At 34.3% G+C, this 15,424-nt stretch overlaps 1 protein-coding gene across 7 annotated transcripts in view; it reads right to left on the bottom strand.

Annotated features, from left to right (window-relative positions):
- The window catches only part of FER (FER tyrosine kinase), a 162,659-nt gene that overhangs the window by 112,098 nt on the left and 35,137 nt on the right, over window positions 1-15,424 (bottom strand). For all 7 annotated transcript variants that reach the window (XM_082075066.1, XM_082075069.1, XM_082075071.1 and 4 more), the window contains 5 exons: window positions 14,574-14,757; window positions 11,915-12,052; window positions 10,615-10,734; window positions 4,638-4,760; window positions 1,069-1,258 (listed from right to left, as the gene is read on the bottom strand). In XM_082075066.1, the coding sequence (XP_081931192.1) occupies window positions 1,069-1,258; window positions 4,638-4,760; window positions 10,615-10,734; window positions 11,915-12,052; window positions 14,574-14,757 (755 nt within the window). The remainder of the gene's footprint in view (window positions 1-1,068; window positions 1,259-4,637; window positions 4,761-10,614; window positions 10,735-11,914; window positions 12,053-14,573; window positions 14,758-15,424) is intronic.

The following is a 15,424-nucleotide window of genomic DNA, read 5'->3' as shown; positions in this document are numbered from 1 at the left end:
AATCATTATCCTGATCCTTTGTTTCTCCTTCTCCATCTTTTTGTGCCTTATCATCTCCTCCTAGATGGCAAGCATACAAGCTTGGTTAAATAATGTTTTGTACGAGAGAAAAAGGCAACCACCTGCTAGTGCCTTGTAAATATTAAACTGTGGTAATGGAAGTGAGAGAATATTGACAATGAAGTATAACTGTAGAATGGGAATGAAATTAAATAACAAACTTGGTTCCACAAATAGAGGAAACAAAAGCATTCCTCCCAGATACAACCATTTCATTACCATTTAACTGAGCTACTGCTCTGTGGGCCAAAAGAAACGGCAGGCTGAACCTCTAAAGAAAACAAGTAACAAGCATCTCGTATATGTCAAACCTAATCCATAAAAGCAAAGACCAGTGTTTGTCCCTTTAGTAAACAGGTACTGTTTGTTTGCTTTTTTATGTGGCCTATCGCTACACACAGCTGCAAACAATTGAGAGAGGGAAGTCACACAAAATATCAGCAAAGTTCTTACATAAATTACATGGGATCTCATCAATAGCGTAAGAAGTTCCTTTTGATTAGTAAGAGCAAATAAACATTTTAAAATAAGTTGCAAACAAACCAGTGTTTGTTTCTGTTCTAAGAAAAGACTAAATACAGTATATAAAATTCATTTGCCAATTATACCATGTGTGCAGTGATTCTAATAGCTTTTACTGTTAGTGTCCTATCTATAATTGTGAATGTAATTTCTTCAACACAACAAATGAAAGTACCAATAGTTACTCAGTCACGTTTACGAAATATGTTTAAGGATTTACATTTTGCTTATAAAACAGTCTAATGAGGATCTAAGTATCAAGTATACAGAAGATCAAACCAAGTCTACAGACATGCAGTGGATGCTACAAGTTATTGAAACTTAAAAAAAATCACACAACTGAACTCTTTCTACACAAGCCTCCAGAAATCTAAAGTGGAATTTATTCACTTCAGTCATCCCTGTAAATACCTTGAGACTCTGATCCCAGGACTAAAGTATAATAGCAAGGCTGCACAATTCAAGCAAAACAGATGTCAAACTCACCATAGAGGTCACTGATCTGGCATCTTCTTCATAATTCACTACAGGCGGTGGCTCTTTCCCATCATTCTCTTGAACCTTTTGTTCCAGTAGTTCTTTCTGGGCTGCATATTTTGCCTCAGAGCATCTTAATTGCTGAACTGTTTGCTTAAGTTCTTCAAGTGCTTGCTTTTGGCTCAGCAAGAGTACAATACTGCAGAGAAAAATAACAAGCAATTTAAAAATCTACATGATTTAAAATACATACTTTGATTCATAAAAGCTAAAAATAAGGGTAAAAAAAGCATGAAAATTCCTCAACAGAATTATTTGTTCAAAGGCACAAAGACATAAAGCAATTCTAGAAAATTTTCAAGGCTACAAGACAATGCAAGCAAACACCTACTTTGCCATTTTCTTTTCTCAATATATGACAAAAATCATGTAACAAATAAAGATGAAAATATTATTTTCTTCCACTTTTGACAGAATTTATAAACACTAAGATTCACCATCCTTTAGAAAAGAAATATATTTTTAGATTATGATTTCCAGTTATGAGAAGTCTGCTGCTATCCACATAGGTGTAATAATAACTTGTACTTTTAAACTCACCTTATATCCAGTATAAATTTGTCTGGCATCAAGTTACAGATATCTGTTGTCTCTTCTGGACTGAAAGGCCCTCTATTGCATAAGTATTTCCGGACTGCAGTCTAAAATTATTCTTATGAAACTAAATAAATTGAACTCTATGAGGAGCTAAAATTTTTTTTCTCATCTTCTGCACATTTTTATGGCTCTTCTCTGAATACCCCTCATACCTCTCACACTCCTGAATACTCCAAGATAGATATAATTCAGTCATTAAGGGACAAGCAGATTACTTAAAACATGTACAGATGCCCAGATGATTCTACTGTCCCCAAGAACTGCAAAACCAAAGATGGACAGAATCTGCCTAAAAGACAGAACCATCCACAGTGCAACACAGACACCCTTAAAAGCACTCAACTGGAGCCCAGCAACATATGGTTTATAAAGAGATGCAGAATTCTCACAGACTCCAAGAACAGATTAAGGAGGTGGAGGGATCAGAAGTATGGAGAATGAGGACAGTATAAAGAAAAATCACACTGTTCCTCCACCCTACATATTCAGGATAATCCCATATGACAGAGCCTCCTGCAAGCCCTACCCTTGGAGAAAAAAATATAAAAATTAAAATTTGTTGACATTGAGATTGTTCCTTCACAAACTGATGCTGAGCAAAACTACTATTCAAATAGGTTCCAGAGTGATAAGGGACCCATCTTGTCATAAAATCCCCATCATCAGGAAAAGATAAAAATCATATCCCTATAGACGAGCACTGTAGTAAGTAACCAAAGAACAGAACTCCATAGAATCAGCAGAATGGTCGTTCATATAAAAGAATAAGTATGATGTATCAAGACAAAACAAGAGGACATGAAACTGAGGTTTGGCATGAGACCGCACACATTTAAAAGCATCACACAAACACAATTACCCTGGAATTATCCTCAAGTATCTGGAGGAAATGTTCATTCATCTGGTCCTTATTATGAGAGAAGAAAGAGATCACCCTGTGAAAATGGTGGCCTTCCACCATCCTCAGGGCTTTGGTGAATACACATTGGCTAGAATGACAACATGCGAAACACTAAACGGTTTCAACTCAACATGATATGGAGGTAACAAGAATACCCTGAAAGTTAAAAGTCACAAGTTACTCTCTTTCATGAACTGTGGCAAAATGGATTATCCTCTAACTGGTTCATACAAAAGCAACAGAGAATGGTCCCCATTCCATCTATGCAGGAGGAATTAGAACCCATACAATTATTTGCCTATGGCTTGTGTAAGTGCAAACTTTATAGTCCATGTGGCTACAAATAGCTCCTAGCAACCTCACAGAGTGACATCTTGTGTGAAGAATCCTTGCAAGACCAGGTGACATCAGAAATAGTGGTACTGAAGCTGTGTCAGAAAGAAGTGAGGAGACAGCCGAAGTCCAAACTGGTTCAAGTGAAGAGCAGAAACATGATTTTGCAGACTTTAATAATAATTTTACCCATATAAAGCAGAAAACGATATTTCCTCAGCACTGAAGGGCAAATCTCAGCACCTTGGGTGAGGCTTAACAATAATACAGAGTCCAGAGTTCTTGCATTTGGAGTGGACATCTTCACTTTCTTTCCTGACAATACACTTACAGCGCACCAACTGAATGATCTCTGACTCGAGGCAAACTTTCATTTATTGGTCGACTACCTTTAATTCTGCCTTGCAGCACATGCAAAAACATCCTGATTACTGCACTGCAGTTAAAAGACAAAAAGGGTGGAGGTAAGCCTGCTGGAGGTAAGCATGATCAATGACAAATCAAAAATGGGGTGATTTCGGGGAAACTCTTATCTTACAACTAGAAACTTAAGACAGATTTCCTGTCTTTTATTAAGACCTACAGGTACTGGTGGAGTTTGAAACGAAATAATCTCAACACCACAAACATCTGCCACAGAATCAGTCAAAGAAGCCTGCTCACAGCAGTAAACACAGGGAAGTCCTACACTATTTTCAGAGACAGGTAACTGACAAAAAAACAATACTGAGGGAGGGAAAAAAAAAATCTAGTTAAAATACAGTTTCTCTTTTAAGTAACAGACAGCAATGAAAGTAGGTCAAGTACAAAAAATTGGAAACCACAATGTGAGTACATGTGAACTTCACCAAAGAAAGAACAGGAAAGCATCTAATCAAAACATTGATATCGTATACGTACATAACATCCAATAACATCCAATGTATCAAGTGACAAGATGCCTACAACAAAGACTTCTTCACTCAATGAAGACAAGATTACCTGAGGACTTGCACTCCAATTCATCAGTATTGTAAACTAATACTTATGACCATGTTATTAAGGATATGATTGATTGCAACAAGGATCACAGAAACATCACTATAAACAGAAGGTTTCTTTATCAGTTGTATAACTTCAGTTTAGGCTGCAATGTGAATACTTTTTCTAAACAGATGTAGAAAAAAACCTGAAGATTTCACCCAAGAATGATTCTTTATAGTAATGCTTTATTTATGGCACTGTAAAAGACTCATTAATCCCTCAACTTTATCATTTACTATGCAGTACTACATGGTATCAGATCTATGTTCAGTTTTGTAAAGGAAATGCAACAAAGAATGAACTTAACCTGATGAGTTCCAAACATATATTATTGTAGAAGAGTATGTTTTGCACATGACTGAAAAAGTCTTTCACAAAATTACATCTACACAATGAACTCCATCAACCAGAGAGGCAATCTGAACTGATTCCTCTTCTTCCATTCAGCTGAAGTTACAACAAAGGCCCAGTTCTTGAGCCATCTCAACACTAAGATGAGTTCTCCAATGAATTAAGATCTGCTGTGGGTTGTTTTTCACAATAATCACTTCTCACAGAAAAATAACAGGATTAGTGGAAGTTATTTCTTATTGAAATCTTAGGAACTGCAAGATAGATGCTTTTCCCTGAAATTATAATATATTGAAATTTCATGTCAACTTACTCAGACTTCTTTTCACAAGTCTTAGAGGACTCTTCTATTTTTTTCTCCAGTTCCAACACAAGTTCCTCTTTGCTCAGAAGGGTTTGCTGTGTTTGCATCAGTTCATCTATTACTATTTTCAACCTGTAAGACATAGATTTCAGAAATGCATATTATGAATACACAAACTGTATATATTTGGGAACATTGTATTTCTTTTTCCTGAAGATGAAAAGAAGCATTATGCTCAATTTCAATAAAAAAAGCTACCGAGGTAAAGAACAGAACAAAGATGAAATACATATAGTACTTACCACTACACAGATCCATTGCCCAAAACCATTCCAGACTGGGAAGTGACACAAGAAGTCAACTGAGAGTAATTTACATGGATTCTAGAAGTGTGACAAGCAGGTCAAGGGAGTCAATTCTCTCCCGCTACTCTGCTCTCTTGAGACTCCATCTGGAGTACTGCGTTCAGCTCTGGGACCCCCATGATAAGAAGGACATGGATGTGTTGGAGCAAGTCCAGAGGAGGGCCACAAAGATGATCAGAGGGTTGGAGCACCTTTCCTAAGAACATGAGTTTGGGGTTGTTCAGCTGGGAAAGAGAAGGCTCTGGGAAGACCTTATAGCAGCCTTCCAGTACCTAAAGAGGGCCTACAAGAAAGCTGGAGAGGGACTTTTTACAAGGGCCTGTAGTGACAGGACAGGGTGGTGGCTTTAAACTGAAAGAGGGGAGATTTCAACTAAATATAAGGAAGAAATTCTTTACCATGAGGGTGGTGAGACACTGGAACAGGCTGTCCACGGAAGCTGTGGATGCCCCATTCCTGCAAGTGTTCAAGGTCATGCTGGATGGGGCTTTGAGCAACCTTGTCTAGTGGAAGGTGTCCCTGGCCCATGGCAGGGGGGTTGGAACTATATTATCTTTAAAGTCCCTCCAAACCCAAAACATTCTATGATTCTATTTCTAGGAGCCACATTCCATGTCCATACATACCAAACTGAACTGATTCTAAATATATCATTAGTTCTCTCTCCTCCTCATATATTTTTTACAGTGTTGATTAAATATATTCTTTATTCAGACATTCCTGGATCTTATCTTAGAAGACTTAAACTACTATAAAAAAAACCATCTAGTGAACGATTAAAGTTTATTTCCCAGATGAACAAGCATCCGCATGTGTTCATTTTGAGGTAACAGAAATACTTAAAACGTTTTTCTCACAATAATATCCCCACAACTCCTTCTTTAATAAACATATTTATTGTTTTTAGGCTATCACAATCTGTACACTGAACTTCTCAAAAATGAAAATTTTCTTACACTGAGTCTCCAATTTAATATCAACTAACTTTTTAAATACTTTGCTAAAAAAGTGATAACCCATTTTGGAACTGTAGATGCTGCTTTTTGATCAGCTTTCTAATAAAAATTGTAATCAACATTGTATTGGCTTAATAATTGATGTACAGAAAGCAGATGTTATTTTTAATGATCAAGCACCAATATTCAAGGAATTAAAAACAAATAAATAAGATTGTTCATCACTGCAAAATATGAGTTTATACATGCAAAAACAACATACTAAAATATTTTACCATTTCAAAAACATCAAGATTTCATATTGTAGCATCAGATTGAAAGATAAAGTTGATGTATATATCGTCTGAGATATATATGTATATAACATCTGAGATATTTTAGGATATTTGTATTTATTTTAGAGAAAACAAAGCAAAGCAACCATATACACACTAAACTAACTCTTTTTGTTGTTCGTTTGTTTTAAAAAGTAATTTTTATTTGAACTAGCTAGAACTGACATCTCTGCATCTGCCTTATATAATCTTGGTTGTGGATTGTGAAAGGAAGTTTCTTGTGGCCTCATATTTGCCTCCTGGATAAAATCAGATTACAAAGGACTTTTTATTACTAACCAGTTAGTCACAATAATCGTTATCAGTTTTAACAACCACACAATCCCAAACTGCCAGGTTTCAATTGCATGAGAACAGATAAAATGAGATCAAAAAAGCAGACATCTTCAAACTAAGTTCTGGCTACCTGGAAATCTGCCTTTTATACTTCTTTAGTCATTAGCACTATCCTGCCTCAGATATTAATAAATTCTTGTGCTTACAGAACTTATATTTCAGAAGAACTTTTAAATTTTAAATATGGATATTATTAATACATATAATACATATGCCCACTGACCAACACTTACTTCATTCTGGTTGCCTCCTCTTAATTTCTAATGCATGCATCTTTGAAGCATAACCTTTTACTCTGTTATACTTTTTAGAATAGCTCAATATTAGTCAGTGAAAATGATCAATATTTATTTAAAAGGTTAGCTAGTTAACACTGACTATTAATTGTCACTCTGTCAAAATTCTATTAATAAATATAAACGTACATAAAAATCTAAAAGTGAGACATTTTTTCATCATTTCCTTAAAATATATTTTATGAAAACTTTTAAACAGTGATGTACGTAAAGCTGTCATTTTTTCCTCACATACTCAACAGAACTATGGATTCAATCAAATCTTATTGATTTTGAATGAATACACATCTTCAAATCTATCAAAAGTCTTTGAAATAAATCAACTATGTGTACTGGATTTATAATATCTGGTAGATACTGAAGGTAGTTCTCTGCAGAAACAAAATGATGTAGAATCCTTAAGATCTAAGGTCATGACTACAATACTAAAGATGGTCAAATTTGTATAGGTGTAGCACATACAGAATGGATTTTTAAAAACTCATCACCTATGGATAAAGGACGGAACATACTTCTCTCACTTGCAAATTTCTAGTCATACACAGTAAATTGATGCAAAGACCTGTGGTGTTTTTTTTGGCTGTAGTGCTTTTAAAGCAAGACTATAATAAAATATATCTAAAACACAGTTAACAAGGAATCCGAGCAAAGGCAGTTACAGAGAACTAAGTTCTAAAAGAAAGTGTTCTCACCTGCACTAAAAAGCAATAAACAAAAAGACAAATAGGATAAGAACAAACAGTTTTTATAGTGTCAGGAGCTAGTGGAGCTTCACAAAAATCTGTACTGCTTAATATGTTTGTAATAATCCAAATAAAAGGACAGTTTAAAAAGTGACAAAGAATGCTGAACTGAACGCACAATGATATTTGAGGCAGGGGGAAGGGGATGAACATGAAAAATACCAAAGGTTTATTCCGGATCTTGTGATACTCAATAACTGGACTGTCATTTGGAAGATTAATTTCAATGCAGCATGGAAGAGGCAAATATACAAGGGAAAAAAAAAAAACACAAAGCTTTACTTGGGTAGTGAATGGCTGCAAAGTGACCATTATCACTCAGAAATGAGACCTTGTAATTAGAGTGGATGCTTCCATGAAAACACGGGCTTGATAGACTGCAGTGCTCAGAAAATCAAAAACAATTATTCTCTAGCATTTGTTAAAAACAAAGCAGAACAAGAATACAGGAAATCTCATTATGCCTCTCTCTAAACTATGCATTTGGTTAACTGAGTAATTCTGGAAATTCAACACAAAAACAGTACTGTAACCCTGAAAACATTCAAATAAAGATGACAAGCTTGATAAAACATATGAGCAATTTTTGTGAAAGGACAGACTAAAGCTAAAGATGTCTCTGAAAAAGAGATCACAAAGCAGGAGTATGACAAAAGCTTACAACATCATGAGCAGAAAGGAGTAGATTGTTCTTGTTCTCTTCCAAAACAAGAGCTTAAGAGCCATAAAATGAAACTAAGAAGTAGCATGTTGACATAATATGAAGTTCATCTCTGCAATTCCTTGACCAAAAATTCCATGGACATCAGATACTTGTACATACTGAAACTGACTGGACAAACTCAGAAATGAAAAATACTTCTAAGGCTACTATAAACTAGCCTCATGGCTATTATAAACGAATACTACTTCTGTCTCAAAACATTTCTGAGCTGAAAATTATAGGAGGCTGAGAGATCTTCTGAGGAAACAGCATTGCACAATCATCCTATTCTTGTTCTCTTCCCTAGACTTTTCCATCTTGGCTAATGCAAGAGAGAAGAAAGTTGGGTAGGTCAGTCTTTGGTGTGACCTAATACAGTTAAACGTTTTTCCTCAAATTCCTAAACCTATAGCAGCAACTGAACACCTTAAAGATATCAACACTTAAAAGAGCTAGTTGATTCCTATTCCAAAAATAATATCACACAATAAGATTTCTCTCTGAAATTCACAAAATAATTTAAAGTGGATGATCATAAGATTTATAACAGGACACACTGGAAATTGTAATGAACAAGTATATATGTGGGCAAATATCCAGACACATTTATAAACACAAATATGCATTTCATCAGAAGCATTTAGTAGAAAACCAGCATTTCATCTCTTTCACTCAGATACGCTGATGTCTTATTTCTAAACAATGGGATACTGAAGATAAGCCAAACAAGAAGTTATTTATCTTTTTGAGCTATGGAAGGCAGAATCTTTGAAAAACTGTAATATCTTATTAAAAGGGAGATGAAATATATATGTTTTTATTGTTATTATGCTGAAGTACATCTAAACATACAACATTTACATAGTTGAGCAGGAATAATCTCAATTTATTAATGATGCAGAATATATTATAAACAGAAACATGTTTAAAAGGGAGAGGCTTTATCTGTCAAGGAAACCTTTCATAAGAAAGATAAAGCTTCTTCAGGACTAAGGAGGAGTCTGACAAAGGAGGCTGAAACTTTATATTATAAAGGTTTTTCCAATATCTATTAAGGAATATACTTATTGAAAGTAACCAGATTGCACAGGAAAAAAAGGTAGGAAGATTAATGACCTTGAAAAGTAATTAATAAAACCCAGAGATTCTGTCATATTGAGGAAACACAGTGATTAAAATAACCTGCAGAAGACATTGCAATATGTTTATATTTTAAATACCTCACTGCTATTAGGACTCACTATGATTTTGGTATTCAGAAAACTTACAAAAACTAAAGATCAGGGATTGATTAAGCAGACAAAAATTTAAAAAAACCAAAACAAAACAAACCCCACATAATTGATGTTTTATTTGGATGTTAGGTTGTCTAAAGGAAAAAAACTTCAAATAAGTCAAATGGACTAAAATACAGTAGAGACAACAAAACCAGAAACCAATTATTCTGAATTCTCCATTTTAAACTGTTATGATCAATATGAAAAAAATACACAATTAATAGTTGCAATCTCACAAGTGGCTGCATTAGACCATTTATGTCAAAAGTTGAGACTGATAATATAATAAGAACATAAAAGCCTCAACAGGAGATTTGTTCCCCAGTAACAAATGATTAAAGGTGAAGTTGGTAAAAATAATGAAAATATTTAATTAGGCAATGTATTAACAGAATACAAAAAGAGGTAGTTTATTACCCTGAATAACTAAAAGCTCCACAAAATGCCACACAAAGCTACATCTCTGTTAGTAAGTTAATGGATTTTAAAGGTTATAATAGTGAAAAATAATTTCTTTTGAAAATGAAAGCAAACACTCACAAAACAAGTGAAATAAACGTATTCCTGAAAGTTTTCTTCATGGCAATTTAAATCACTGACAACCTCACTGTACACGTTAGTTTAATCAAAAGATTTCAGTATTTTTCCTGGAGTACTGAATGTGGAAACACTTTTGGGAAGATGTTCCCACGGAGGATTCATGATGAATGCATGATGGGGCATCATATGACTTAACTGGCAAGGAGAGGAACACATACTGAAAGTGCTGGCAGGTTTTGGAGAGGACTGAGGAGGAGTATTTCATGCAAAGGAACAATAAAACCAGCATGAGGTAGAGTCTATAGCATAAAACATTATTTTTAGAAACCAGACCTTGAAAATAAGGACATAGCTATGAAATTATCTGAATGAGCCTAGAAAAAAAACATTGAAGAGCATTTCCAAAGGATGAAAGGTTTGTAAAAAAAGACTTACGTGGCTTGTAAACTTTCTGCTGTTAGATTATTCCACATGATCTCATTAGCTTGAAGGTTTTCATTTTCTTCTAGTAAAGATGTATCAAACTCTATTTCCTGTTCAACAACTTCTGATGACCTAATTCAGTAAATAAATGTTATATTTTCAAATTAACATGTAACTTTGAGTACATAGTAAAGAAAATCATTATGTTTGAATTATTTTAATAACTAGAATTTAGTTTTAATTATATATTAAAATAAAGAAAAGGTAGCAACTGGAGACATATTCTTTTTCCTTTGAATAAAGAACAAAGTCTTAAAATTATACCAGATAATAAGATTACATACAATTCTTTGAATCAAGATCACACCTTAACCAAGGTTTTCAAGGGTTATCAATGTGAATGAGTCCACTTGCAGCTGATCCTGCTATAAACCTGCAGGTGACAATTATCAGTTTGCACATAACAAAAATATTATGCAAGAAGTCTTAGGAGTATCTCTGCATATACTAATGCAAAGTTCAATAAATGCCAAATATGGGGGTTTTCTAAAGTAAAAAACCTTCTTGCATTATCTGTGTTTCAGGCAGCGTTCAACCTACAATAGCTGCAGAATACACAGAGGTACCTAGAGTTCACTTTGAACTTTTATTTGGACAATAAGAGAAATTGAAATAAGAAAAATAAGAAATGAAATAAGAAATGAAATAAGAAATAAGAAATAAGAAATAAGAAATAAGAAATAAGAAATAAGAAATAAGAAATAAGAAATAAGAAATAAGAAATAAGAAATAAGAAATAAGAAATAAGAAATAAGAAATAAGAAATAAGAAATAAGAAATAAGAAATAAGAAATAAGAAATAAGAAATAAGAAATAAGAAATAAGAAATAAGAAATAAGAAATAAGAAATAAGCTGAGAATAACAATAAGAAAAAGCTGAGAAACTTAGTTTAGCACAGGATGCAAATGGCACCCAAATACACAGTAATTTAGCTCACACAGAATCTAGACTGTCATGTATAGTCTGCTGTCAGCACCAAAGTTATGGCTCTTATCATATAATAACAGTAACTGGGTTTTAGGGATGGAAGTATAAAGAACTGTCAGGTTAAAAACCTAACTTTCAAACAGCTTTCTGTATATGCAAGTAGAACAATTTTCAAACTAGGATAAAGCTTCACCAGTAACAACGGATAATAAAAGGAACCAAATAGAAACAAATTCAAGTCTGATCAGTAAGCAGTGTTGCATTTTAATGCAGGGTGTTCCCACGAAGAAACATGAACATGCACACCACGACAAAAATGTATACCTGTGAGTATCTATGAAGTCATTATACTCAGAGTTAGGGTCTATCTGTTCAACTGAGGTCTGGATCTCTTTATGGACATTCACAATCTCTTCTGTTACAAGACTGGTGATCTGGCTATACTCATCCAAGATTCCTTTTCTAGAGAGGAAAAAAAATCTAGTGTATAACATGGCACTCAAGGCATAGATGGCATTGAAGATGCTTCAAACTTTCAATCTGCTGTTTCTACAAACTCTTGTTGCAACTGGCTAAAAAGGGAAAAAAAATAAGATAATATATTACTCAAAGAAATAACAGACCAACTGTGGCCTTTTCTTTACTGACTGGCTGAGTGAGAAGTCTCTAAAACAATGTTCCTTGTATTGACTTCAGCACATCTACATACAGGGCGGCTAAACTAAAACCTGTAGAGATTACAAGAAAAATGAATGCATACAGCTCATCGATGATGCTCTTCTTCACAAAGGACTTACCATGCTTGTTATAACTCACTAAAGCTTTTCATGTTCTGGCTGACAAAATAAATATTCTCTGGCATAAGGCAAAACAAGTCACAAAATAGTGTACATTTCTATCTCCACTTCTATTCTGGTATATTTATTTTATGATTTGGTCAGTCAAACAAAAATAAGCATAAATCACAAGTTAGCACAGATTTATAAGAAAAAACAAAATCAAGAGAGAAGTTCCTGTAAGAAAGTACAAGCCACCAAGCCTTGTGTCTACCTGCTTCCAAGAGTGGGGAAAAAAACAAGTGAATAGGGCCTGGTAAAAGAAAAGGGAGGATAGTGTTATTACTCTTAAGAGCATCCAGTGACACATCCCCAGAACACCCTCCTACTCTCTTTAATTTTTAGCTTTCCATAAATGACCCCTCATAATAATTTCCTGTTTCATTTTTATCTTTGACAAACTTGCTAGCTCACCAGGCTTTGAAGCATAGTGAGATTTCTTAAAATACTGATTAATTTTGGCTCGCCCAGAGGAACACATAGAGAAAAAAGTATCAGTAGATTTTTCCAGCATAAGATCTCAAGTTACATTTACTCTGTAAAAAAAAAAAAAAAAAATAAAATTATTGGATTTTTTCTGTACTTTTTTCTGAGGAGAAAACAGACAAGAAAAGGCATTAAGCCTTGCCTTGCCTGTAAGCAACACATGTAAAAACATTAAAGAAAATGGTTCAATGAGTGTGATGAAAAGATAGGCAAATGACAACTACAGCAATGCCGTATCAAAGAGTAAGGCAATCTATGTCAATTATCAAAAAAAAAAAATCATTAGCAACGTTGATCTACATTTCTTCAAGTTTACCAAACTAATTTATCTGCAAAAACAGGATTATTCAGGAATTATGCTTCACACAGATGGCCACACCAAGCTCAAAATCTGAAATCACCAACTCTTTTTTTACCACAAAGATACTGAAAAGGAGTAATTTTCCATTACATTTAGATCTCACAAAAAATGTCTATGCAGTTATTAAAATATTTCTAACAGGTTTTTACTCCAGACAGAGCAGTGGTGAGTGGGTTCAACAGGTTCTTGCTCCATCATAAAACCCTTCAGTGAATTATTATGTCTCACAATTCTGAAAAATCACCTTAACTACAGCACAAGAATTTAACTGTAGTCATTTGGTTTTACATACAAAATTAAGATTTAAATGGCTGTACAGACACTACTACAAAGGTCTATTTCATTTCAACACCTTCACAAGAATCACAGGAATTAATACGATACTGCAAAGGGCGGTTAACGGTGTCTGCACCGTGTAAGCATGTAAAGGCATGAAATTCTCAACTCTCTCTCACTTTCCATGTGTTGAAGTCAAGATGAACATGGATTCAGGGAAGAGAAGAAAATTAGTTCAAGAAGAATGCTTCACATCTAAATGAAAAATATCTACAAAAAAAAAGTCATTGTACTTTCTTTTAGGCTAAATGATTTAAATAACACCCCACAAAAAGACCTACAGAACAGACTCCTTAACCAATTCCCATTCTTCAGGAAAGACAGAGAGGCAGCATGGTGGTTACACACCAGAAAAGAGGGCTTAAAGTCCTCATTGTCTCTTCCCCAAGGTTATCAGTTTGCATATCTTCTGTAATGACGTAAAAAATAATCTTTCAGGACAAAGGTAATTGTATTTTTAAAGCTGGATTCCTTACAGTGAGATCAGGTTTATATGATCCTCTTACCTCTCCCACACATATGATTAACCACACATCTGCCTGGCACTCCTCCACAATTACTTTCAAGACAGTTGGCTAGTTTAAGCCAAGTTTGTTGCTAGTGGAATCTCACAAAAGTAAGACTACCAGAGAGGTAACAAATTTGCTGTAGTATACCACCTGAAGGGCAAAGCATGAGCTAATATACAAACATTGCAGTTCATCCATAAGATCTGGAAGTTTTATGAGAAGATGGTGTCTTGCTGGAATATTTAAATAACCACTCAAAACTACTGTCTGCATTATTTGGACAGACTTTTCTATGTACAATTATTGTCAACTGAAAGATGAAAACAGCTTTTTTTGCTATCCTTTGATATACAATTAATTAACCATAGTTTATTATTTTCAAATAATCCTGTATTTTAATTAGACTATTACACATAAAATTCCATAAATTAAAAATACATAAGAACACATCTTACAGGGCTTTAATCATTTCTTCTTGCATCTTCTGTAGTGAATCAAGTAATAGAGGAAGTGTAGTATCATAATACTGGTGCTGATGTAACTGTGCTCCTTTCAGGGCCAACACATACTGATTATGCAATATATGAAGCTTCATAGTGGCTTTATCACATCGATCTTTGGCTTTCTCAGTCTCCTTTCCTAAGAGAAAACACAAAAAGAAAAATGCACGTGGTGATTTAAAAGTATACAAACTTGTAGATTACATAAATCTAGTAGGTTTAAGACAAGTTTGCACCTTTTTCTACAGTAGTCAGTTCAAGGTACTTCTCTGAAAAAGGTAAAATCTGACCATTTTCAGGTCATGAGTAAGACCAAATGTCTTGGTTTTCTCATTAAAAGACTAGATAAGAAAAAACTGCTGCATTTTTTTTGGAGGAGGAATGTGAGAATTCTTTATCTAAAAGTTTATGAAAACCTCTATCCACACAAATACAAAACTAATATAACTATGATGAATAAAGAACAAAACTCATACATTTGACTGTCACAAAGCTAATCTTTTATTTACCTCAGAGCAAGCAAACATTGTTTAATGAAGAGATGTTCTACTAGGTCAGATCCATGATTCACTAAAAATCTGTCATTTATTGTGAGCAACAATTCTACTGCTACGTACCATCCCAATACAGCAACAGTGCAGTCTACATATGAGTAGCTGAACTGTCACAATATACTCCTGATCAAAATGGGCCGTTTTTCCACTACAACCTAGTATTTCCTTACCACTGTCAGTATCCTGATCAGCAGGTTGTCTCTACAATCTCAGCTCTACATTTAGATACTAGAAGTCTTCATGTTCACAAGA

This window comes from Streptopelia decaocto, assembly GCF_964273445.1.
Source record: "Streptopelia decaocto genome assembly, chromosome: Z".
Taxonomy (NCBI): domain Eukaryota; kingdom Metazoa; phylum Chordata; class Aves; order Columbiformes; family Columbidae; genus Streptopelia; species Streptopelia decaocto.
This window is presented reverse-complemented; position numbering and strand designations above follow the sequence as displayed.